General features: G+C 41.2%; 1 protein-coding gene across 4 annotated transcripts; it reads right to left on the reverse strand.

Annotated features, from left to right (window-relative positions):
• Positions 1-4,364: 4,364 nt before the first annotated feature.
• On the reverse strand, positions 4,365-27,694 carry ERGIC2 (ERGIC and golgi 2). 4 transcript variants are annotated; one of them, XM_064702824.1, is made up of 14 exons: positions 27,568-27,694; positions 22,501-22,646; positions 19,629-19,737; positions 18,134-18,180; positions 17,071-17,141; positions 16,467-16,507; positions 15,655-15,756; positions 14,116-14,211; positions 13,313-13,368; positions 12,258-12,356; positions 11,013-11,110; positions 7,507-7,669; positions 6,575-6,654; positions 4,365-5,816 (listed from the first exon to the last, which is right to left on the reverse strand). In XM_064702824.1, exons 2-14 carry the CDS (start codon positions 22,604-22,606, stop codon positions 5,751-5,753), a joined length of 1,134 nt encoding a protein of 377 aa, XP_064558894.1. In that variant the 5' UTR covers positions 22,607-22,646; positions 27,568-27,694; the 3' UTR covers positions 4,365-5,750. The 4 variants fall into 4 exon arrangements, with proteins under 4 accessions (XP_064558894.1, XP_064558895.1, XP_064558896.1 ...); XM_064702825.1 differs by having other exon boundaries at positions 27,361-27,568; XM_064702826.1 differs by lacking the exon at positions 27,568-27,694 and adding an exon at positions 27,286-27,385.
• Positions 27,695-27,875: the final 181 nt, after the last annotated feature.

Below are 27,875 nucleotides of genomic sequence, written 5' to 3' on the forward strand. Positions count from 1 at the left end.
GGCCCAGAAATGACAACTTATACCAGTATCCTCAGAGATCACAAGAAATAAATATTTTATAAAAGCTGCAGGACGCTCTCAAAGCTGTGAGCCCTTGGATGAATAGCAGCAGAAGCTGCAGTTTGCCACACAGGGGTGGGTTCAGGTGCTGCTGGTGGAGGAATGAAAGCCTGTCCATTCCCCCTCAGGTGATGTTGGCCATGTAAAAAGTATTTCCTCTCTCCACAAGCCTCCAGAGACTGCTACAGTGGCCACTCCTTTGCATTAGTCAAGCACCATCAGGTTCGAGTGAAACTCAAAGGATGCTGTTAAACCGCATATGGTAAGTATGAGCTTCCTATTGTTCCAATGAAGTTCATAATTTGCAAAGTGAATTTCTAAACTTCAAGGAAGGTGCCCACTAAAGCCCACACTACCGGCTGAAGCACGGCCACAGCAGCACCTGATGCATGCAGAGCCAAAGGTGGGGGCACCCTGCCCTGCTCAGTTTAAATGCCACTGTTGTTCACAGTCACGTTTAGTAACCAACCACCAGCCAAGGAATTAAGCTTTGGTAAACAGTAATTTTCAAATGTTATTCATGAGTCAAAACCCAGCTCACCCTGGTTTTTTTTTCTTTTCCAAAAAATAGTCCTACGTGCTGAGCACTCTACAACTGGACAATCTCGTGGCAAAATACACTCTCACCTTGTAATTACAGGAATATTTTTAAGGGTAAAACCTAACCCCAAACCCTTTCAGTTCCATTTTTATGGCTATTACAGCTAAACCTAGCAATAGACACCAACACCTGGGCTCTGCAGGGACTCAGAAGCAGCTGCTGCAGAGCAATTGGTTCTGCTGAAAGAGTCTGAAATCTGCTTTGCTGGCCAGCAGCTGTTTGCCTCTTGTCCCCACACCATACCAGGGTCCCCCTGACCCCAAACCAGTCTGGCTTTGTGTTTCATTCTTTCACAAATAAAATTACTGGTTCTGCAACTCTGAATATTTCTATGTATATATGCAAAGCAAAACAAAACCAAAAACCCAAACCACAAACAAACAAACAAAAAACCCCAAACCAAGCCACAATGAGATTTTGCTTGAATTTTGGTAAGTGGAAGCCCCACTTGTTTTCAGAGCATGCCTTCAGCTCTCACCTAGGGGAGGCTGCACTATGCAGCCTTAAAGGTTCATGTTTTGATTAATTCATGTACCAGCTCTCACAAACTCCTCTGGAAGGCAGGGAAAGGTGACACTGTCTTTCTCCTGGGCCAGCAGCAACCAGAAATGCTTTGGAAATGATGCTAAGCTATGGCAGAAAATATGAATTATTTCACATGCTTTTAACTAAGTCAGCTCAAATGCATGCCAGTGCTCTAGCAAGCACTGTGTGGAAGGGCAGATGGTGGACAGACCTGCACCATCAAACCCCTGCCAGAGCACAAAAGGCAGTAGGCAAAGTCCCTTAAGGCTCCTTGAAGCATTAATTGCTAAACATTAACTTTATATTGCAAGCATGGACATTTTCTCTCACCAGCAGGTCCACTGCCAAGGCCAAATATCAGACACAATTTGCATTCACTCAGCATTGGCAGAAAAAAAAGTCTTTACAAGAAGTATCTTTGCACAATCTGAGTAAGGAAGGTGCAAATAAACCCCAGCTTTGGGGATGCCTTTTAAAAACAGAGGTCTTAGCAAATACCCCCAAACAAGCTGTTCTTTCCCATCTTCCCAGAAGAAAGCTGCAGCACTTGGCTGCCTCTGAAGAAAGAGGGAGCAGAGAGTTTTAGTATCACCAGAGCCACTGGAGATGTGACAAGGTGATCACAGCCTCCTGCTTCAGGGTCACTGCATCATTACACAAGGCATCCTTAGCAACAGATGCTCTCACAGAGAGCTCAGCAGCAAAAGGACAAGGCAACAGCTGCCTCCCTGACCTTGGTTTTGTCTGTTCAGTTAATCACAGCTGCATTTATACACCAAGTATTATCTGCCTCTGACCCTTGCTAAGCAACTACAACCCTCTACTTAGGGCTTGGTTTGTCAAATCAGTCCCTGAAAAGCTTTAAAATGCCCTGCAAGGGCAGGAAGGAAGGTCGTTGCTCAGTTCCATGCAGGACTGATTCCAGCAGCCCATGTCCCTGCACTGCCATGGACACCCCAAACAGCCACCCCAGGCACAGCCAGTGGCTGCAGAGAAAGGCTGAGCCCCCTACCTGCAGTACAGGTCCCCACCACAGAGCTTTTGAGAGGGAAAGAGGTGAATTTTCTTTCAAATTACTTACCTGTTTCTAGGATGAGAACTTCAGGGGAAAGCAGCTTGGGTTTGCTTTTTTAAAAAATGCCTGCTACATCTCTTAATCTAATCCCTTTCCAGCTATAGACAGACATTCATTTCTTCCCCATCTCTCCACTAGCAAGAGTTCCAGAACATCTGCTAGAAAAGTCAGGGAAAAGAATGAAAAGAGCCTGATGTAGAGACATTTCCATTCCTATACCCACTTCACTGTGTTCTTGTGGTGTGTCTGCAGTAGGCACCAATGCACAAATCAGAGGTGGTAAGAAAGATGGCAGCCATAAAATAGAGAGGCATCCATGCCAGCCTGAGTGCCACAGCCCAACCACACCCACCACAGCCCCTCATGCACAACGCCACAGCACACTCCCCTAAAGCACTATTACTATTATAAGTTACATTAATTTACCCCTTCTCTCAGCTCACAATCAATTTTCCCCGATGTTCTCTCTCACAGCTGCAGGTTTTGCTCACAGCCTGTCTCTGCCCTGCCAGTTTGCTTTTGCTGCCCTGTCCCCAGAGCAGGTACCTGCCCCGACAGCCTCCCTGCACACCGAAATCTCATCCCACCTTCTGCTGTGCCATAAAGCAGCAATTCCTTACTGAGGGACCCCTGCAATGCCAGGGATGGCTACAGCCTTGCCTTTTCCTTTCTATTTTGTGAAACACACCCAGGAAGTACCATCATAACTCAGAGATTTTATAGTAACTTGTCAATGCTGCATGGTGCTGGCTGGCAGGTGACATGGCCAAAGATGGTCTGTTCTGTTAAAAACCCAGATTGGAGCTTGCCCTTGAGCCATAAAACCATCACTGGAGCAGTATCTGTTCCTATCCCTCCCAAGCCCTTGGCCTTGCACTGGGGTGCACTCAGGAGACACCTCCACACAGGCCCAGCACCCAGGTGTGAGGCAGGCACAGTGCCAGGGCTCTGCTAACACAGCCTCTCCCTGGGGAGCAGGGCGGCAGCAGGACAGCCCAAACCACCCTGCCTGGGAGTGGGGAATGGTTGTTGGCCAAACAGGCCACTGTTTGGTGGGGTGCAAATGGTGTGCTGGGAACCACCTGATAAAGGTTAAAGCTGTCTTCCCCTGGGCTCTCTCTCCTCACTATCCTGTAAGAGCAAAGGATAAAAATATATAATTTTGACCATCTTTCCTAACCCCAAAAAAAGTATTTTCATCTATTATCCCCCTTTCAGAAAATACACATCACTTTAACTTCTGGGCTTCTGTTTCCCTTGGGACACCCATTCCTCCCATTTTTTCATCCTACACTCACTTTTGCATAATGCAAATAAATGCTACCCAAAAGAAGCCCCTGCAATAAACTATTATTTTCTCCAGGACTTCCCTGCACATGCTGGTTAAGGTGCTGACAACACACGGTACCAGGGTCAGCAGTACTGCTCCAACTGCCAAACTCACTGTGGAGAGAAAGCAAAGAGCACAAGGTGAAACTGATCCTGCACTCACTGTGCAATGCAGCACCTCACATCTGATCATAAATTTTCTTCCATTAGCAACCAACCCTCACACAAGCTTTTTTTAGATAAAACAACATGAATATGCCACACAAGGATTAAGGACACATCAAACTGCTTGGCTCTTTTATGTGAGAATAGAAAACATTTAAAGTTCTGCTACAGAAATTAAACTGAGATCAGTCTCTCCCACCAGTACAGTCTGTTCCAGGCAGATAAGAAACAAGTGTTAGGAAAAGCCTAAATCAGAACCAGTCTCTGCAGAAGTAGGAAAGGAACCTCAGAAGGAAATCCCAAAGAGAAATGGGAACCAAAGAGTTTCTCAAGCTGCTGGAGTTTGATTAATCAATGTTAAAAAAACAAAGCACACAAGAGAAAACCTCAAACCTGGCTGTCATCCCCAAGGACCCAGCTTCCTTGAACTTTTTTCTCAATAGCCAAATTCAACAAGTCTTTCCTTATTTCCCCACATTTTATTTACTATTTAATTTCTTTTTAGGAAGCCCTTCACTTTGCATAGCAAATCAGCTGTGTTATTAACACTATGCTCATCAACAAAGTCCAAGTGTCCTAGAAAGTACATTAATGAAAGTCAGCCAAATCTGACAATTCCACTGAGATTTTTATTTTTCTGTAATTAGTCCTCTTAATTAAAATATTAATTCCATGGTGAGTAAGGCCAGGATCAGCATCATCTTCTAACATATTATTAAATCAGTTTTACTGAGAAGGGATCATATTAATAATTTTTACACTGGTGGAGTAACTGTTCAACCACAGGTGTACACCAGTAGTTCAGCAGTAACATGATGTTCCATTTCTCAAAGCACCATTTGCATTAATAACATTCTTTCTCAGTAGCCTATTTACAATACAATATTGCTCTCTTCATTAAATTTACAAAAACCTTAATGAACAGCAAGGATTAGTTCTGCAGATCCTGTCTCCTCACCTGTCTGCAGCAATACAATTCAGGTTCCCTGAAGTGCCCTACTGCCAGCTCCACACTGTGCCTGGCCCAGCAGACCTCCCAGGCAGCCTGAACTGGCACCTTCCTGCCCCCTTCTCCCCTCTCCATTCCCAGCATGTGGATGCTCCCATGGCTCAGGCATGAGCAGCACAGCTACAAGGATTCCATCAGAGCAGTTTCTTTACCAAAAAAGAGGCATACAAAGATTTCCTGACTTTTTACTAGGGAGTATTGCCTTCTAGCAAGACCACAGTCAAATGCCTTACTTAAAGGGCTTCTTATTCCAAGTCCAAAAGCTGTCCAGGCTGGAGCACATTCTCAGAGTCCTTGGGTGCTTCTGCACCAATGGCAGCTGTGACACTCTCACTGCTGGCACAGTGGCTGTGTGGAAGCACAGAGGAACTCCTCTGCTCCTTGTCTCTTCCACTAAGGAATGGTGGGGCTGCACACAGGCAGTGGTTGTGCCCAACATCACAGCCTGGGCTCCACCTTACTTACTCTCTTGTTCCCATCTTCACAAGGATTTTCTAGGATCACTCCCCAGCTGTATGAAAGACATCTCAGCCCTCAGCCCCAGCATTATTAAAAACCAAGAAAAGCCAATCCCCCATTTGCACACTTAAGAGAAGCTCCAGCTCTGTTACAGTCCCTCTGTGGCTGCTGCCAGCCCTTCCACACATCCCACTTGCACTCTTTTCTCCTTGGGGCCTGCAGCCTTCCCAGGCATCACTAGGATGCTTCAGTGGTCACGAGCAGCCACCACAAAGATGTTCAGCTTGACCATGAATACTGTATTGGCAGCAACACTCCTTTGCTCTCCAGAAGGTCTCACAGTTTCCTATGTCTCCATGTGCACTCAAAGACAAAAAATTATACAAATTGTTTTGTTGGAGGTTTTTTTTTTTTGTAAAGGCTCCAATTTTTGCTGCCCATCAGCACTGTCTTAGGATATTGCACAATGTTTTCTTTATTATAAAAAAGTCTGTATCAGGCAGGAAGAAAAAAATTTTCTCAGGAGGCTAATGTGTATTATTGTCTGTAATTAGAGGTAAGTGGTTGCTTGTGTGGCCATCAGGAAGGGGAACCTGGTGAAAGAAAAACAAGGTGTTATTAATGGCTTGACCAGAAACAGAATCTCCACCCTCCCTCCTCAAAAGCATGCATTTCTTTATCCTTGCACATTTCCTGGATGCCTTTTTACCCAGCCTCTCACAGAAATATTATACAAATTTGGTTGCCTTCTTTCCTCCCCGCTCACATAACCCTGCCAGCTGGCAAACTTCAACCAAATTTGAGAGAAAGGCAGAGGTCTCAAAGGTATCTACAGGCTTAAATGGGAAAAATAAAAGTAATGTAAAATCAAGTAGTTGCTAGAGAAGCAATTCTCTTGTTGCCTAAAGAAGGGAAAGGTGAAGGCTCAGCTCTTTCATAGTGCTTGGCAGTAGCCTGCAGAGCAGCACTGAACCCCTCCAGCACACAGTGCCCCTTCTTCCATGTGCAGGCTGAGCAAAAGGAGATGTGAAACCAAAACCTGGACAAGGAAACTGATCTGACCTGGGAAACATGTAATTTTTGGAGCAATATGAAAATAAAAAGAATATAGTAAGGACAGTGAAGGGAATGTCTCAGCTGTGTTAATTCAGTTTGTTAGAGAAATCTACTTCCTTTCATTTTAAGTTTTCCAGCTATTTTTAACAGCTGTTGAATCTCTGCTAATATGCATGTCAAGGGGAGGGTCTATTGCAAATATCTTAAATTCTAGCAGGACCAAGTCCCAGAGCTGTCCTTATCATCCATCCTCAGCTGTATCACTTAGAGAAACACTTAGAGAAGTTCTCCTTACCGATGTGGATTTGTAAGAGCCCAGTCTGAAACGGCAAAAAATAATTTCTGCTACAAATCTTCCGAAGCCATGTAAAATTCCTGCAACATCAAACAAGATTTAAACAAACAAGTAGTAAAAATCTATTATTTATGGAAGCATTGCAACAAAGCTATGTACCATACTTAGGACACAGTGCAGTAAATCCATACATGAAACACTGAGAAATGAACATGAAGAATGGATATATCAGGGGCAGGGGAGAATTCTAACATTCTGAAATGCATCAAGAAAGCAAAGCTATCAAGTAAATGTAATTCCCTCTGCCAGCTTTTATGGGTGAAAATACATTGTGTGGGACAGAAAATCTACTTTGAAAAGCAGCTCTTAGTTTGAAGCCTCTTTACTGAGCTCTCTTCCAAGGAGAGCCAAGGAAAGAAATAACTCGTAATCCAGAGTCCCTATTATGTCTTGAACAGTAAGTGAATTGTGCCTTTTCAACTTAGCTTGCTTTCTTTGATGAAGCAAATCCAGCACTACACTGACAAGGAAAATCTTCCAAATTACTTCAGATGGAAATTTCATCTCAACTTTTGTCACTGATTTAATTACTGGATCCCAACAGGGACAGGAAATACACAGAGCATCAGTATGTGCGTGTGTGTATACACATATACATAGATATCTATATATCTACAGACAGATAGAGCCTTGCTTTTCCAGAAGTAAATTAACTTTGCTGTAGTTACCAAAAAGGAAACAACAGGCCCTCAGAACACCAGAAATGCCATACTGGGACATCAAAACTGAGTAGCATTCATGGCACATTTCAGTGCACACAAATGAGCACTTTGTCTAAAACCTATTAATAGGACTCCCTGTAACTCATCCATAGCAATCATCATGATTAAAAAAAAAAGATAGAACTTAAGAAGGCAGGCACTGATAATCACCTGTAGTTGAAAAAATTCCACCAATAATACCACAGAGCCTCACTAAGAACTGCCAAAAAGGCATGTGTTCTTCTGTCACCGTCACCATAAGTGAACTGATGTCATATTTCATGAATATTCCTGACACCCCATGGCTGCCAGCTGCATGGTTAATTACTCTTTCCTGAAAGAAAAGACAGAAACACTTGTTAGTTACACTTGTTATTAGTCACAAAAAAATCAGTGTTACAAGATGGGATGACAGTGAGTTATTTAATCAGAGTTAGGAATGAACAGAAGACTGGGGAGTATCAAGGCCACTTTTATCAGTACCTTCTAAAAGTCCAAAACCATGAACTGAAAATTTACTTTCTTGGTCCCTGGTCTGCTGTGCTGCATATCAATATTCACTATTGTGCTCTGGTACTATTCTCTCAAGACTTGCTCATGTGGTCCTTTAAACAGGATTTTTATAACTGGATTGGTGTTGGTACCTATGAGGATAATGGCACAGTCTTGGCCTAGCCTGTGAACCCAGGGGAGCACACTGGTGAATATTTGCCACAGCTCTTCCTACTTTGTCAGCCACTGAGAATCACTTAGCTCAGTGTGGGACCTTAATGAGATTGACTTTGTTCAAGAGCCTTAGCAATGGCAGAGTCCCCAGAGGATTTATATAAATCATAGAATATCAGGTTGGAAGGCACCTTGAGCAACACTTGGTCCAACCTTTCTGGGCAAAAGCCTCTTTTCAAACTTTCTGTCAGTTACATCACATCAAACAACACTCACACAGCAAGAAACACACCTCAATAAACAAATAAACACCCCAAACTCACTATGACTACCCAGCACCTCAGTCCTAATCTGAGAAATTCCTAGTTTCTTTTCATTTGCCAAATTCTCAAACCAAAAGACACCAAGGAGGAGAGTGTGGCTGCTTTTTTAAAAGGTTTCAGGACAGAATACAAAAACACAAGCTTCTTGTCATTTTTGTTGTTAGTGAAAGGTGCTGATAAATACACTGCCAGGTAAGTCTGGCTGAAAATACATAAGGACAGCAGGAAAGAACATAATGGACTGAAGACAAACTCAGCCACACCTAATCAAGTAAGAACCAAAAAGACAAGATAAACAGGACTCAACAGAAAAGCAATATATCACAGCTCCATTTCTCTGTATATGTAACAGTTTGTGTTCAACAGAATATGGTACAAAATAAAAAGTAGAATACCACTTTGGAAAATGCAGGTTAAGCAACTTCATCAGTTAGCTAACACTGTCAAAAACCACACTGCTTTTTATGCTACCACACCAAAATTAAAAGGATGCCAAAATAGTGTATCAGTAATGATAACAGGTCCCAAAAACCTTGCAATGGTTAAATAAAACAAACCAGTAGGAAATGCTTTCCTTATTTCAAACCATGACAATTGTCAGCTTTTGGAGATGGATGATCAGTCACACTAAAAAGGAAGAGAAGACTAAAGGTAGTTAAACAGAACTTTGCCACTGGCAAAGTACAAAACTGTATTTTGTTTGTTTTTCCTCTGTTATTTCCCTAAGCCTTACTGGTCTTTTGAGGTCAAATGGTGGAAAAAGAACATGAAGTTAAATAGAACACACAAAACTCCACCCTTAAAAGAAACAGAACTCTTTTTCTGCAAACCAGTTTGATCTGCTTCCAGCTTCTGCTTCTGCAGAAGATTTAACTTCGAAAAGTCTTGCTAAAATCTGCTAAAAATTACTAACCTTGCATCAGATAGCTCAGTGAAGCCTTGCTAGAATTAAATCTTTTTAACATAAATAACTACAGTATCTTAACCATCAAGAACAGTGGAGAAGATTTGGCCCACACCTCTCAAACTCTGCTTCCCCATGTGCCCATGTGACAATTAAACCTCACTGCATTTCAGTTTGAGCCATGACTGTCTGACAACCTTTTCCATGTCTGCACATGTGCTTCTCTTTCAAAACAAGTGCACAAAGGTGTTCAGTGAATTGTTGTTCTTAGGAACCTTTCTCAGCTCATCTAATAGAAGTATTTGGTTCCCCAAGAGTAAACACAAATAAGCTTTGGAATCCAAGGGTGGCCTACTGAGGCAGCAAGAGCAAACAAGTACATAATGGACACTTCATCTCCATTGTTTACAGGATCTTCTCCAAAGTAATGTGTAGTTTTAGCAATTTTTGTAAAAACACATCTCCACTAAAAACTGAAGAGCTAACTTAGACTGGACAGTTAATTGAAAGAACCACTGTTATACAGGAAGAGAAAAAAATGAATACAAGATGAAAAAGAAGGAACAATAAGACAAACTGTTGACTGGCTTACAGAAGTCTAAGGGATGCCTTAGTTGTTGAAGATTGTGCAGAGAAAACAAAGCAGATTGCTAAACCAGCAGGAGGTGGGAGTACACAGCATGATGAAATTCCTCTCCATTCTCTCCTTAGCCCAGCTTTCATGAGTTCTGGAGCAAACCTTTCCCTTCAGTGGCCTGCATGTCTGAAGCTGAACATCAAGACATTGCCTCTATCCTATTTCCCCTACCTCAGTATTTCTCAGAAGCACAGCATGGAATTTCAAGGAAATAAAAAATTATTCTCTCTTGGAGAACATCACAGGCTGGAATACAGTGAATTTCCATCCGACAAATACCCACATTTTCTTACAATCCAAGGCTCTCTTCTCACCTCTCACTTTATCTGTCATTTTTAATTAAACTTTTCACAAAGATTTTTTTTCTTTGGCATTTGAATAAAAGATGAAAACAGAGTTCAGTATCTGAAAAGAAGACATCTAGCCAGTACACACAAGGATTTTTTTTTCCTATTCACAGCAGTCTTTAAATTAATACTTTATGATATATATTATACTGCATTAACTACCCTTGTTATGGATTCAGAATTGAAAGCCTCTCAAAACCCACAAGTGGAAGCTCTCTAGTCTAGAGGGTAATTAAATTTGGTGGTTCAACAAAGGTTAAACAGGACAGCTGAGACACTTACTGTGTGATCAGTTCTTCATACAAACTACCTGTTTCTGTTTCTTACACTCCACAACCAAGTTCAGGATATTCAAGTGAGCTGCAGGTTTGTTGGCTTCCCACACAGATAAAAAAACTAAAGGTGAATTAAATATTTGTGAAGCTACACACTAGGTTACAGATCTAAAATTTGGAGGATTTCACCACCACCACCATTCCAGTGAAGTGGAAATTACTGTCTATCATTCATTCTAACATCAGACTCCAGATCTATAAATGCAAAACATTAATAGAAGAAGTTTGCATGTGTCACCAAGCATATATATATATATATTTTTTACCATCACTGTTGTATGATAAATTTAGTGTACTAGAATATTCTACAAAGATAAATTTAGTGTACTAGAATAGTCTACAAAGAGTCTCTTCATGCTAGAGTACTTTTCAAAACCATGGTACTATTTCCACATTTGAACTTTTGTTATGAACAATCACTTTTAGATTTTTTATCTCTATGGTTTTTTTCTTTTTTCTACTTACCCTTTCTGTCACTGAAAATTGATGAGTTTCTGCTGAAATTTTGTATGTGTGGAGTTTGGTTGGCACAACTGTGATAAAATATTGGAACATCTGATTGTCTAGAAGAAAAAAAAATCTTAGATTGTTGAATCATGAACAGAGTCAAAGGCCATCTGAGATATTCACAAATAAATCAAAGAAATAACAAATCAGCAAAGTGATTTGCACTAGGGACATTCTTCAAAGAATGGCAGCACTGCCAAAACTGCTTCAGCACCATCTGCACAAAGTTAGTTTCCATGGCAAAGACATATATCCCATTTATACTCAGAAATTTACATTTTTTCCATGGAATGAAAAGACTCACTAAGGTCAGGCCACTCAAAGCTTCAAATGAAATACACAGGTAGTGTTTTCCAGGGCTCTAGAACAAGTTTCACAGTATCACGTTTCGTGATGTATACAAATCTCAAAGTGGTCTGATAGATTTTGGCCATTGAACTGCATCTACAGCGCTGGAAGCCCTTCTAAACTGGTCACAGATTTTCTCCCCATTACACTTACAGAGAATTCTTCCAGAGCCATCAGCATGCTCATGCATTTGCTCTTTGTGCAATTCCCTTAGGGAACAAACACCAATAGACTGAAGCAATTTATTTCAACCCCACTAAACCACTGTGGCTGTAAGAGCCAAGGAACTGACTGGCTTTGAGACAACAGCGGCTGTAGAAGGTTCTGGGCTTCACCCTCACAGGGAATGCCAGTGCTGGGATGAGGCAGGTTACTTCTCTTCCTCATTTACACATGAGGAAACAAAGGGTTTGCTACACAAACCCATCCTGTTTCATCACAAAATATGCTTTGGAAGGGACAAACCAAATACAGGAATGGAATCCAAGACTCTGGTGCTATTTTTTAAACCAAATCAGGCTTATTTTTCCCCATCATGCCAACAATCAGATCTATGATTCTCCACTGTAACATGCTGCTGCAATATGGTCAGACATAGTGTAACTTCAACATAACAAACCTGGAAAAACCCATAAATCACCTCCAAGGAAACAGCACAGAACAGCAGTTCAGGTATTAGAAAGAAATTACATTTAAGATGTCATGTAGGTAACTGAACAGGGCATTGCTCACTACCAAATTTAGCCTGACACACTGCTGGGCAATCACAACATTTATCAGAAATGATAATACTTTAAATGCAACTATTGGGAAACTCAACAAAACAAAATGTTTTTTTAAACACACAACACTTACGATCTGATGCAATTTTTTCTGTTCCATCCAAGGGATTAATAATTCCTGGAATAAGCTCTCCAAATGATAAATGATCTATTCTATGGGAGAAGTTATAGGCTGAAAGACAATATAGAGAAATGAAGCATTTTTAAACTATGAGATTCTGTACTCAGAGAAAAAGATGCACCCATTTCCAACACTGAAATATTCTAATTAATGCATTTACAAAAAAACATTGTACCCATCATTGGATCTACCCACACTTCAAAGAAAACTCAAATCCAAAATATTTAACAAAAAAGTTAAATTTTTCTAGAAAAGAGCTTCTAAACCAAATTTTAATTATATTTGAATCAACAGTGGAGCTGAACAGGGTTATAACTTTATAACTGACAATTTCTAATTGCCCAAATATTTCTATTATTCTACAGTTCACGTTCTTGTAAGCAATTGCATTAAAAAGATGAAAGTTTAGCAAATCAAATGTACAGAGGAAGTATAAGGCAGCTGCCAAGTCACTACACTGCCTATTTGGCAGGTACTTAAGATGTATAAAATTATTAAAGTTGTGTTAACATAAATTCATGGGCAGACATTTGGAGGCTTAACCAACTGTAACTGGTTTAATCAAGTTAATTTTTCACAATAAGTCACCTTTGCTTCACATTAAGTAAGGCAGCAACACACATTTAATATCTAGACTCATAATCCAAAAATTAAGTTTTTAAGGAAGAAGGTTAGAAATTTTTAACCTTTTAAAAAGGTCTTTGAGGAAAGAGGTGGTTTGGACTGAAATACAGGAATTTCATATGGTATCTATGTTACACCAAAGTACATCTGAGATTCCAGTGTTATCATTACTATAGAAGCAACCTAAAGATAATCTTAATAATGTCAAATGTATGAAAGGGAATTGTTATGGAGTCAGATCATTGCAAAGAATATTCTTCACTTTGTTTTTGCAATGCAATTGCACTGCCAGAACACCTTTAAAACAGCAAGCTAACAGGAACTAGGAGACAGCACTGACTGAAATGAATCATGCTGGTGTGGAGATGACAGAGGGAACTTACACTCATGGCTTACAAGGGCTGCCAAGTGTGCATGGCCTCGGGGGTGTGGTATTGCCCTGAAGAAAGCAAAAAATGGTTTATCAATCCACAGAGGACTATGTAGAAAAATTACCTTTCCTCCTCTATTTCAGTAAATACTTTATAAAATATGTACATATCCTCATGTGTATAACATATATATGCCTAAATATATTTAACATACACACACACGTATATATATGTTTTAAAGACTGATATCTACTGTGTATATCTATATAAAACCTAAATATTATATTTTTATTACTATCCATTACAGACAGACTGAAGAGTAAGGTCAGGAATCTTGGACTCACAAAAACCCTCTTACACAAAACTAGTGTCTTGCATTTTTAGAAATATCAAGAACTCATCAAGTCACTACACTTCTGTGAAGAGTCACCAAGTCCTATGACATGAAAAGCTGCAGAACTGCTCAAGTGACTAGCAAAATTTGACCATATTTGTTCTATGAGTAAGCAAGTTAACTGCACTCTGTATTTGCTCTCTGAGAAAGCATTTCAAGAGTTTCCATCTTCTAAACCACTGAAATTCATAATGACTACATTACATGTAACAATGCACTGCATGATTTTAGCAATTTATGAAGAAAATTAACAGTGCAAGAATAGGTATTACATAGGAAAAAATACAAGGCATGAGTACAGGAAGGTCAATAAAACCCAATTAACTGAAGCATAAAAGCACACACACATATACAGACATGCACTATATAGAATGTAGAAGTTACAGGATTTTTTTAATTTCAGGAATTGCACAGAACATACTTGCCCACAGTTATGTGAAAGTTCCCTGCCACTTTATTGACATAGAGATGACCATGAATTCTGCATGCATCTGGAGACTGTAATGAATTATCTTCCCTGTTTAAATAAAAACATAGAAAGTACTTGAGAATATCCACTGTCTTGCAGAAATAACAGCAGTACAGTTAGATCTCTTTTTCCTAGCATAAAGACACAGCATTATCATCTACCTGCCCTTATTGCATTCTCCTGGAATTACAGCAGAGATGCTGGAAGGGAGGGAAACTAGTAAAGGTCAGTTTGATGAAACCAATGAGCTTTCATTCATACTTGTATTCAGAGATCTGGCCTACAAGGCTGCCTTATGATAACTGAACATGCAAACAGAGAACATTAGACCTTCCCAGGGATTTATATTTTCCCACTTCCTTCCACCAAAAATGGCTCCTTGGGAAAATTTTAATGGTACAATGAATAGAACTAAGAACATTTTGGTCACATGAACAGCACTGTAGCAAGAAGAGCTTTCAACTTTATTCTTTACAAAAGCTTCCACTCCTTACTCATGTTGTGATATTCACAACACCAAATCTATTTCCAAATCTGCTCTTTAGAGGGAGATGAAAACCAACTGTTTTTACACACATCTCAAGCATAAATACCATTTCAAATACTGCACTAACAAGCAACACAGAGGCAGAGAATGATTTAATTAATCTGAAGACATCAAGCAAATGAGAAAAAAAGATTTTTTGAGCCATCCTCAGGCTTGCCTTCGGAAGGAGGAACACATTTGATCCTTAGAAGGGAGATTACAACACAGGAAATGTGTGTGGCAGCTTTGGTGTTTGCTTTGTTTTATTCAGTATCTTTTTGTTTAGTGCTGTTTCTAAGCGAAGAGAATTTCAGCTTTCATGTAGAAAGCGTTCTTCCCTTGGGGGGAAAAGAAAATCACATAGCATCTAGATTCAGCAGACTAAACACTGTGCACTAATCTCTTAACATTTCTGAGTGGCTAGAATTAAGTGTAAACAGCAAGCTTTCTCCACACAATCTTTAAAGTGTCATCTTAGACACAGGAATTAATTAACAAAACACATGTGCATTCAAAGGCTGATTCTTTTAAAATTATGAAGCATTATGACACAGGTAATAGCAGCACTACTTTTAAAAGCTGTGGACAGAAAGGTAGTTTTAAAAAAAGACTCTTGTTTAGTATTGCTGTGGCATTACTAATTCCCATTAAGAAGGAGGCATCAAACCACATGAAATAAAATGGTGTGTGCATATATTTAGTCATGTCTCTGTATGTATGTGTAAGCACACACACAAAACCTGGAAACATTCTCCAGGAAGCCCCAGAGGTTTTCATAAAACAACAGCTCTCCAAAGCAAGTATCAATTACACTATTTTAAAATCCATTAAAAAGCAGCGAGATCTTTTCTTACAACTTTGTCTTCTGGGGGTAGGGTGGAATCATAACCACAATAAAGTGTTATGTCTAATTCACAGGGTTGGAGGAAAGAGCAATAATTTCACAAAATCCCAGTTTTTCTTACCGTGGTGGCAGTGCTGTAGAAGCACTTTTAAATGCACTTTTGAATATCACATCTTGAAGAGAGTGTTCTTCCTGCAGCCTACTCTGAATTAGTTGCAGCATCCTAAAGATTAGAGACAAGTGTAAAAGCGTGCAACAGTAAAACAAAATCTAGCTTCACAATTCATCATTGGCTTCAACTGCAGGATGGAAGTCAGGAACTTAGCAAAGTTGACTACAGTAATAAAGCATTACATTAAACTTTGGGAATAATACTTTATACAGAATTTAAAGCTCAGGTGTTCACAGCAGTGTGTTACCAAAATAGTAAAACTAGCCAGACCCCCCAACAAGCTTCAGTACTATCACAAGATTATCACTATAGTGGGCACACACAACACCAAGATATTAAAGTGGTAAATACTGTGTCAATTAATTATAGGAAATAATTGATTTGTTTTTGCAAGAATGTGCCAATTTGTTACAATGGCTCAGCTCTGACATTTAGAAACATTTTACACATTTGACTCTGTGATTTGTGCTATCAAGCATTCATTTGGAAACAGAAGCTGAGCAAGTCCATTCATCTTGGCTTGCAACTACAGCACCCCATTGAACAGTTAAGTCCTAAGGCAATTTTCTTTTTCCATAACAGAGATCTTAAATGATGAGGAAAGCAAAGTAACTTAGTATCTTTCTGCAGGTTTGCATTCTTAAATTACAAGCAGGAGGTATCAGACTCAAGACACAGTTGTGTCATGTACCTCTGGTGTACTTCAAAGTCACTTCCAGTACAAATAATACAAACCATAAATATGCCTCTCAGTGCTTTACCTTTGCAATTCTTTTTGTTGTGGGGTGAGCTCAAATGGTACCTGAAACAAATATAACACATCTAGTAAAACACACAGAATGCATCCCTTCCATGAAACCCAGAAGAGAATTAGGGTGTAGGTATAGAGCTATAATCAACTTCACACAGGTACCACAGAAGAGTTTATGAAAGGACTCTGCAATGTAAATAATACATTTTGTACTCAAGTATAAAAGGTTCTGTCCCTTCCTACCCAGAACTGCAAAGGAGCAATCTCTGGAAGACAAGGCTCCAGGTGCAGATTGCATATTTCTAGGCTCAAGCCACATGAAGCACTAGAGACAAGCCACCAGACCTGCTATGCTTCCTCAGCCTTACAGGATCACTAATAACAACAGCTCACCAAGTTCAAACCCAAATATTGGTTAACACAAATGTACTCAGTAAATTCAACTGCAATTAATGCTCAAATGTACCCTGAAGCTATGGCAAACAGAGATCAACTACAGAATGCTCCTCTAAGAGGTTGGTGGAGAAAAAAAACACAAGCAAGCAAACCAGCCCAGTAGTGCTTTGCACAAAGAGGAATTCAATTTTTAAATAAAAAGGTCAGAATCAACTTACTGGTTCATAGATTAACCCATCTGCAGAGGCAACCATTGTTTCTGCTAAATCCAGAACATCAGCCCCCACATCTATTTTAAACAGGGAGAAATATTAAGTCACACAGACGATCAAGGACAAGCAAAAAAAATTCAAGTAGAAATGAAGCTTCACAGTGATAAACTTCAGAATATGTTATTGTTCCTTCAACCTATTTAACCTTCAGCATCAGATGATGGACATTGACCAAAAACTCTTCAGGTGTGCAGTATTTTCTACTGATTTAACACCTACAGAGAAGTTGTATGAACCACACATACAAGCTTTCTAGGATCTGCTATGCATAAATATTCTCTCCTGTTTTACAAGCACTAAACAGAGTGCTTGTAAGCATTTGACTAGAATTTGACTAGTCAAATCAGAGGATAAAAGTTTATTCGCAAAAAACAACCAAAAAACCACTGACATACAATTAATGCTAATTACACTAATTACAATTATTGCAAGGTTTAAGCTAGGCAACAAAAGTGTGTCCTGAAAATTTGCTTGCATTCCTGGTAGAAGTAGTATTCTCTCTTCTCTCAGTCCAGGACAAGCAAGACTGAACACAATTAAAGTTCATTACCTAAATGATGTCAAAATAATACTGACTGCTGCCTTTGATAAGGAAGGCATCCCTCTTATGCTCACTAGCAGGATTAAATTACATGATGGTTTCTGCACTGTTAAACAGCAGACCAGATTAATATATCCCAAGTTCATAAACAAATAGAAATTATTATAAATTCCTGCTGCTGATTTGTGTCTCACAATGAGCTTTCAGAATATTTCAGCTAGTGAGAGACTGAACAACAGATCCTGTTCCTGCTAACAGACAAAGCAAGGGTTCTGCAAGATAAGAATGAGATGGCACAGATATTCTTCTTTACACTTCTCACATTTCTTCAATGAGTCATATGTCATCAAGATCAGAAGAAATGACACCAGTAAAATATTCTGAACAATATCCAACTATATTGTGATCAAGTGTGCTCTCTGAAGAGGCTTTAAAGTGTTTAAAAACTTTCTTTGATGGAATACTTACATTGACACCTCATGGCAACTGTAATATCAATATTGATCCTTAATTTACTGGAAAGAAAAAAAAGGTAAAAATCCATTAAGTAACACTGAGTACAAGTATCAAGAAAAAATCTCAGACCACTTGCAGAAATACAGTAAAGTACCAAAATCTATACTAATAAATATAAAGCTGTTTAAAATTTGGGTGAAGCAACATGGATTTTTAGAGCACCTTAAAGCACTTGTGACTTGAGAGATAACCTCCATCACACCACAAATCTGATTGTGTGGCATTCTGCAATATTCTGGGCATTTCCTATTGGTTTTCATGTTAGTTTCACAAAAGTCATTTAAACTATAAGGAATAAACTCCCTCACTATAGTCACAGGGTTCTGCTCTCAGGGAGCTTCCCCTGGGACTTAGCTGACCTCAAGCAAATCACATAAGCAAGGGATTCAACACTGGCTCAACTTGGGTCAGACAGGGTCAGTAGAGAGGAGAAAAGCAGTTAAAATTGTCTCCATTGGTTCAAACTGAAGAACCACAGCTGAGTGATTAGCCCACAATCAAACTGGGGAATCTGTAGTAGGACGTACCCCAAATCCCATAACAGTCTCTTAACTGACAGACTACCCCTCCTGTGTGATAGCTTCACTTGGGATACAGCCTACTTTAGCAAAGGCCTAAATGTGAAATCCCAGCTGTCTGAATGGATTTACTATCATTTGAGGTTTTGATGCAGCTCCTTCAAATTTTTCCTTTTTTGTTTTTCATAACTTATTTCTGATGTGCAAGACATGCAATTAATAGATGCATCTTTAGCCTGTTACCACAGCAACTACCCAAATGGCTCTTGAAGTTATTTCAGTTCAGTTTCAGTCAGTTCAGTTTGTGGGTGCCATTGTCAAGCCATGACACTGACACATAGCATTTAAAGGTGTTTAGGGCACAAAATCTGCATTAACTTCACAGGGACTCCTGGGTGCCTGACCAGCTCTGGAAGAAAGGCAAACAAGTCCTGACAGGCACATGAAACCAAGAGCAAACACATCTTTCAGGGGAGCTGTGTCAGGAGACAAAATTAGTAGCAGCCTCTAGATAATGCTGTCAAAGTTCTGAGTGCTTCAGGCTCACCTCCAGCAGCACAAAGTTCCAAGGACATGTACCAACCACATGAGCTGGAGAAAGCCTCCAGCCACAGGGTGGGTTTACCTACCTGATGAGGAGTTACATGTTCTTTGAATTGTTACCAAGTCATTCCTAAGGGAGCTCCTTCAATAGCAAACCTATACTATTTTGACTTCTTCATTGCAGTAATCTCAATTTATCTTATTCATAGATTACATAGAAGAAAAAGCTCCAAAACAATCAACACATGAAAAATCAAATCCCTGCATTATTTAATTTGCAATTTCAATTATGAATTGTTTTCAAGTCACATGAACATTTTAGATCTATTCTTTCCTGAAATGCAGGCAACTAACATTTTAAAAAGAATTATAACAAATAATGTTACCTAGTAAAATCCTTGTCTACTTCATATTCATATTTCATCCATGTGTCCCGGTACACCATGAACTCCATTATAGTCAGGAAAGCTATTGTTGTAAATGCTATCAGAGACACTGGTCAGAGGAAAAGAAGTAGAAATTCAGACTGTGAGAAATATTATTCAGAAACATAAGCAGAACAAAATTTTAACAATTCCAGAATTTGAGCATTACCAGTACAACACTGGTACCTTTGATTTAAAAACCCAAAACCTGCTCTTAGAAAGTTGTTTTCATAATGATAGTATTTGTTTTCAGACAGGAGTGGAAAAGAGTAAGTCCTACCTTTTCATCAAGAAAGAACTTTTAAGTACAGTCAAATACTGGAATGATTAGGAGGCTATGACATCCCTGTATGGAAAATCTAAGAACAGCCTAGATCATCCTCCACATATAAAGCACACACAAATCACTGTCAGGGATGGTCTAGGAAAACTCAATCCCAACTTCCAACATGAAAGAAGAAGGTAGTGCATCGTGAAATTCCTTCAAGCCTCCACTTGTCTACAAGTTAAGTTTTTATAACAATTTTTTATATCAAGTTTTAGACTCAATAAGCTAGCAGACAACAGAAATAAGACACATTATATTACTTGTGTACAGCTGCATAGTCATGACTCCCACCCCAACATTTCAAACAAGTCTCTCTCTGGCAACAAGCAACAGGCAGCTATCCATTCCACCAGTAAGCGAAGAACTTGGAATTATTTTTAGGATAAAACTAATTGGTGTATTTTAATAGTACATGTGCTTCACTTATCTCCAAGGCAGCCTACTCATCACATTTGCAAAGCTGTACAGTGCAAGGGCAAGATCACCCTGCTGCACAGTTGGAAACACAGTAATAGATGCACAGAAGCACCTGCTATGCCCCTTTTATTAAATTGTGGCTTTTATAAGCTTGAAAACACTTCAGTTATGGAGCATAGTAGCAATCTGTGCAGCTTATTGGCACTGTAGGTTTTTTCATTTACGTTCTGTGGAATATCTCTGTGGAATCCATGAAGGGCAACCTGAGAAAACACAAGCTCACTGCTGACAGCTTCAACTCCCTACACAGTGGTCCCCAAGGCAGGGGTGGGAGCAGAGAATAAAGGCACTGTCCTTGGGGACCAGGACAGAAGCTATTGGCTGTTGTATGGATCAGCAATGTTTCCAGCTCCAGCTTTCAGCTGGCACTATGTGACAGTCACACACATGAAACCCTTCAGGTCCACTGCACTAATCAGATAATTACTCTGGCTCTCCATTTCTTCCTGGATCCAGTAGGTCAGGCTCACCCTGGCTGTGCAACACTAGGACAGCTGGAGCCATACCAGCTACCCAGAGCCACACAAACACAGTGAGAGCCACAGCTGCTTTCTGGATCATTCTGAGCAAATGTATGTGTGCATCTGAACAGGAAAAGAAAGGCTTGTAGAATTTTCTTTGCTGAAGGATCTCCCAGCCCCAGAGCTGGAGTCTCAGCCTGTTTGAGAGATCACTACTTCTTCTGCAATGGGTTTGAAGGGCACGAAAGTCTGAGGGGAGAGTCTTGGTATGTTTTAGATCCCTATCACATCAGAAAGTTAGCCTGACACTTTAATCCTGAATCAAACAGGAATACTATATTCAGATTTCATAATGGTACAGAAAAAGACAATCCATGTTGTCATTTATAAGGTTACTAGGATAAAACCAAAGAATGTTAAAGTAACTTCTGGTGTTGAGAAATCCTTAAGGCACCACTCACCAAAGTAAAGGTCTCATGAAGGATGGTGCTGTACTACAAAAAAAGGATTCCTTAAGCATTTGGTGGTTTTATGCAAATTACAACATAGAAACAATACACTTGTTTCCTCAGGAAGTGGGACAAACATAACAAAGAATTATTTAAATACTTCTTAGAGATTATTTAATATACAATAATCCTTTAATTATTAACAGTGCACTTGAGGAAACAGCAAAGTAACATAGAACCTTGTGATATTTCCTTCTACACTATAAGAGGCATAACAACTTTAAAGGCTTATCTGTAGGTTGCAATTGCTTCCTCAACTTTTTATTCAACTGAGTTTCAGGCATAATCACACTCTAGAGAGATTTCTGTCCTCCACTACTAAGTGCTGGCAGTTTCCTATCTGCAAATAATTCCAACAGTCCAAGAGATGAAGTCACTATTTTCAAATCAGGCTACCTCTAACTCAGCTCAATTTAAAGGCAAAATTTTATCATCAGATACATAAAGAAAGGTCCTTTTTACAGCTCCAGCTTTTTCAGAGAAGCTCAAGTAACTAATAGGGAAAGTACAAGCACATGTCCTGGATTAAAGTGTTTCGTTCTTCAAAGGGCTTTCCTTACTCTCAAAATCTAGTACACCTTCAAGAGAAAAGCCTTAGAAAACTACTTTTCATCCTGATGCTCAACTTATCTGTCTCTGGAGAATATTTTTCTACTTCTGCAAAAGCATAGTGTTGAATCCCATCATCGTTTCAGGTCATGCTCACTCAGTCTCACCCAGAAACCTGACACCAAGAAGGTGAGACAACAAATGAGAAAGTTTTATTACAGCCTCGGCACAGTGCACATCCAGTTGCAACTGGTTAGAAGTTTTTATTTCTAACTTTTACATTGGGTTCAGTCTCACCAGCTTTACACAAAAATCTCCTTTCAGAGAGACTGGATGAACAGATGGATGCATCAGCTTGCATAAGATATATGTCTTTACTTGAAGGGATGAGCTCAGTCAGTCCACCAAAGCATTCAAGGAACCAATTTTGGCTAGTTTCAAGGGAACACAGATGCCTGCCTTCCTCATGCTGAAGTTTCTATCAGTATCAGCATCTCAACAAGGCCTACCTGTGCCTCCACTGGCTGAAGTCTCCACATAGCTTTCAGGAACCTTTGGGAAGGCATCCAATTCTTTCATCAAACTCAGGGTCTTCTTCCGATTCAGTCGCCTCATCTTCAGCACACTCCTCCACCTCCTCCTTCATATATTCCCTCTAATGTGAGAATAAATTGAGATTAAAAGACTCAAGCAAGATTGCCCAAACTGACTGGCTTTAACATAAAGCAATAATAAGGCCATTCAAACCCCAGAAATATGTTTTCAAGAAAGACATGCTAGACAACTGGATGGTCACTCTTACTTCAAGAAAATTGTTAAGATTGTCCTGGACACTGCTGCTTACAGTCCAGCCACATCCAGCACATTCACCATTTAATTATTACTAATTTCTTTCTCAATTAAGTTCTTATTGGTAGTGAATATATCACATTTTAAATTTAAAACAAAAAAATTCAAACTCAGTCCTGAAGTAAATTTGCTAAACAGACCTGACAGTGCACACAAGTCACTGACTTAGGAGGGAACATCTAACAAGCTGCATAAGCTTCAGAGGATGTCAGACTGCTCTGGGCTCCTACATTCAGCCAATGTGGGCACAAATTAGATCTTAAAGGGAAAAAAAAGGGGCATTTCACATTTTTACAGGTGTAAAATATTATGATCATAAAATGACCATTTTTCTCATCTATAAAAATACTTCTCAAAGCAAGTCATGGATCAAATCCTAACTCCATCCTTCAGAATAATGTCTGTACATGATATGATCTCTGCTTGGAGTCACGTTAAGCAGCAAGATGCTGAGAAAAGCAGCTTGCTCTGGAAATGCTGTCTAAAACCATTTCCAAATCATGCAGATATGCTCACAGCCTGGCCCTTGCCAATACACTGCAAGTTTTAACAAGTTGACACTGTTGTTTTTCTTCTGGGGAACTGCTGAACTTCACCCTGAATTTCTGAAGCTATGAAAGTCATCATGCCACCGTTTACTGTATTCTGAGAACATGTCATCTTATTGTTCCTTACTTAAACACCATAAGGTGGGCAAGCTAACCTACACTGCCAATACATGAGACAGCTCTCATCATCATTTTGTAGAAAAATCTCTGAACTCATCTACCCTGTTTCAAGAGAACATCAAGTCTCTGGCATGTCCTAGTGAAATTACTCAAGATCTATTCTCTGCTCTGCCCCTTCCTGGTGCTGAGCAAGCTTTGTACCATGTCATAACAAAGCAATAGGCTCTACTAGAAATGAAAGTTCACACAAGAAGTCATCTATGCCTCCAACTTTCTAATTACACAAATTGACTTCAGACAGTCTCTGCAATTGGTCGGGCTGCAGAGATCAACAAAATGGTACCGTGTGCATTGCACAGGATCCAAAGAAACCCCAGTTGGAGTGGGCAGAGAAGATAAGTGCTGGAACAGGCTTTTAGCCATACAGCATTAAAAATATAATCAGGAAGCACAGATAAGGCAAAGCAGCTGCTTGGACACAACTGAAGTCATAACATTAGCACAAAGGAAACACCAGTGGGGCTTGCCTGTTATCCTACACATAAAGCAAGGAAGCCAACACAGCACCCTTTCATCTTCTGCATATCTTCCCTGCTATCGCATGTGTATGAGCACACGCAAAGAGGCACAAGATAAACACAGGGAATTTGAGAGCACTTTACTAAAAAACTTTCTAAATCACCCTGCATCAGTAAGGATGTGGATTTTTGTAATCCAGCTAGAAATATAAAATCTGTTCACTGGTTTCAATCCCACACAGACTCACTTTCAGCTACAAACCCAGATGGGGACCTGATGCCTTCCCCCAGCCCATCTCCACACATGTACTACAGACACACCAAAATATGGAGTCCATCGCTATGAAAGTAAGGTATTATGAACCCAAGAGCCAATTGCCTTAAGAAATATCATTAGTATTATTATTCACGATAAATAAGGGACGAAGCACAGCACAAATGCCACTCAAGACCAGAGGCCCGCTCGAAGGCACGGCAACTCCGTCCCGGCCGAGGGGCTTGGGCAGTTTTCCCTTCCCCAGACAAGTTGGCAGCGAAGCCGCTCCGGCACGTCCCGACACCTACGGAGCGGACCCACGCCTGAACCGCTGCCGGGGGCTCGGGCCCGGCTCCCCACGCCGAGGGAGGCCCCGGCCGCCAGCTCGGAGCCCGCACACCTGTGCGGGCCGCGGGCGCTCCCCGCCGCCGCCACGCACCGGGCACCGCGGGACGGGACAGGCCGCGCCCCCGCCCTCCCCTACCTCTCGCTTCTGCCGCCGCTGCCCAGCGCCGCGGGCGAGGCCACACGGGGGAGAAGAGCCGCAACGCGCTGCCCGGCGCCCGCCCCGCTGAGCATGGCACCGCCGGCCGGGGCGGGCTCGCTCCGCCGCCGACGCCCGGCGGGAGCCGCGGGCCGACGGGAGCGGCGGAGCGCCCCGCCCGCCCCTGCGCGCATGCTCGCAGCCCCCCGGGCATGCGCCGGCCGCCGCGGCCCGGGGCGGGCTGGGACGAGCGGGAGCGGCCGCGCACGGACACGGCGGGGGCCGAGCCCTGCCGGGGAGCAGAGCCCGCAGCAGCCGCAGGGAGTGCGGGCCCGCGCCGCTCGCAGGGCTCCCGCAGGCGCGTGGGCTCCCGGGCATGGCAGCGCCACCCCAAAGCTGTTCCGGGGAATCTGTGACCGTGCGAGGTACTCAGTGATCTTCTAAAGCGATGGATGACAAGTGTCTTCCAAAGCAAACTGATTAAGGGCTGTCACGCGGCTTGCAGTGTTAATACTGGTATCCAGTGTTATTACTGGTTTGGCCACTATGGATATAGAAGCAGGCAGTGTTTGAAAAGAGGCAGCATCTTGGATTAAGAAGAAAAAGGCTTTAAGACAGTGGCCTATAACAGTGAGGAAGGAAAGAATTTAAGCTCACAAGTCAGTCTTCAGACTTGAAGTGAAAAAATTAAGAGGGCTCACATATATCCAAAATCTCAGTCCTTTTCCCTGGGCTAGTGGAATTGACTAACAGGCACTGCCTTTCCACAAGCTTTATTGTGTACTGCAGCATTAGTTTATCTCCAGATTTTTCCTTACAATCCTAGCAAGTCACATCATGCTACTGCCACCCTGCCCAGAAGTAGCTGACCCAACCTAGACACAGTCAGAAAGGGAGCTCTCCCAATATCTTCCAGGGAGCAATAAGGTCTTAGATGATATCAAAATTTTTTTTTAAATTCCTCAATATAAGGTTTTAAAGAAAAATAAATCATACCAGATCTTCATAGATCTGAAAAAAAAAGACTGAAGACTCCAGTGTTTTTGATAATGAGGCAAGCAAATAAAACCCATACCCTAGAAACACAAATAGTGGTGAATTCTGCAGCAGTAATTCAGAATTTCTCTTTTTAATGATTTAGAGGAAAAAGTAGATCAATGACAAAGGAGTTTCAATAGCATGCCAAAGTATACACAATTTAAATTAAACAACTCTTTGGGTATCTACAGAATTTGAGAATAAAAAGAGCCTGAAATAAGAAAGGAGTATGAACAGATTTAGAGTATTCTTTGCTTTTTAGGGATAGGCAGGAAGGAAGGAAATAAATGCAGCAACATGCCAGTGTTCTCACTGAATTGTGATCAGTCTATTTCCATCATTTTAGGAACCATAATAACAACTGGATCAGACAGTCAAAAAGAAAAAAAAAAAAGAGGGGGGAAGTAGGATATTACAAGAGACAAATAACTAGGCTAAAAATATGCTTATTGTACATTTGTTCCCTCATCTCAGAAAGAGCAAGCAGCTTTAGGCACATAAAGCTCTTACTCTGACATGCCTAGGTCCTAGGGTATAATTCAGCAGCCAGGGATTTTTCTGGCTAAGCCCTGTTTTCTCTTGAAATGCTCTTGGCACCGAGGCTTGGAAGGAGAAACTGATAGATCTGGTTATTAGCTGTGCAGCAGAGATGCTCAACAGATGTTCTCACAGGCAATCTCATCTGCTTACAGAGAAACATGGGCTCAGCCTTAGTGCTCAACATCCCTCTGAGATACCTCTTACAGAGAAGTGGCATGGGACAAAACTGCTTGCAGCTTTGCACCACTATAGTCTTATTCATAACTACATATGTCTCCATGAGATTTTATGGAGGAAAACACTGGGAAAAAATGCAGCATTTAGGAAAATCAGAGAAAATTTATATAGTGCCATTACACTAACACTATGTATTTGCACTGTGCTAAAGAGACACAACAGTAATTGCACTGCACCCATCAAGTACCAGACTACTCCAGTTCAAACTGTGCTCCTTTCCTCATACCCGTGTGTTTTCTGCTCTCCTGATCACACCTAAGTCGTGGCAGCCCATCAGTATTGCCAAATAACCTCAGGGAGCCTGACAAGGAGGAAGAAATTCACCTGCCAAGAGCAAACCACGCAGGTAAGCCAACAGGTTGCCCCTCAGCTCCTGCTTTACACGTCCGATACAGTTCAGTATTTAACAAGATCCCAAAGCACCCGCAGATTAAATGCAGCCACCTATGCAAAAATACGACTGTCTTCCCAAAAACCCCAGCACTTCTTAACGCTGGTGATTTATGAAGTCCTTGATGTGTGCAGAGAGAGGAAACCACATCTCATGCCCGCATGGTTTAGCAAACCACAAATTACCTAGGACAGAAAAAAAACTTCGCAGGAGTATGGGCTACAAAGAACATTGATATCAAAAACAATAACAAAGAGGATGGTAGTAGACCAAACAAGAGAAACAAATGTAAACATTCACAGATATGGCCCACCTGCGCTTCAACACACTTCACCATTAGTTAAAAAGCTGAAAACCATGTGCAGGATATACAAACTAAAATCAAAACCTGAATAAAGCATGTCGAGACTACACACAAGCCCCCATCGTTTACTGCGGCTACAGTTGCCTGCTCAGGTGGTTCACGATAGCTGAAAAAGCGTTTTGTAAGCGCGAAAGGGCGAGGGAAAGGCTGGATAGCACGAGTGGGATCGGCCAGGAGAGCGTGCAGGCCGTGAGGCGAGGCAGGGATGCAGAGAGAGAGCAGCCGCTTTACCGCAACGTGGAGGCATCGAGGTGGCATTTGGGAAGGAGAAGGAGGGGCAGAAGAAACAGGTGCAAAAGAGCGAATATGGAGATGAACGGTGGGAGTGGCTGGAAAGGGGGTGGAGGAGAAGAAAGTCCGGGAGGTTGAGAGGTGAGGGCTGGGAAGATTAGAAGGGATATGGCATGAGGGAGGGGCAGCGAAGGGACGATGAGGGCGGAGAGCGGCGGCCCAGTGTCAGTCACGGCAGCCATAGTGTCTGTGAGGGGCAGCCGTGAGGGGCGCGGGCCGCCGCGCCTTGGAGCGGGGTGGGGCGGGAG

Source organism: Zonotrichia leucophrys, chromosome 1A (assembly GCF_028769735.1).
Source record: "Zonotrichia leucophrys gambelii isolate GWCS_2022_RI chromosome 1A, RI_Zleu_2.0, whole genome shotgun sequence".
NCBI classification, from domain to species: domain Eukaryota; kingdom Metazoa; phylum Chordata; class Aves; order Passeriformes; family Passerellidae; genus Zonotrichia; species Zonotrichia leucophrys.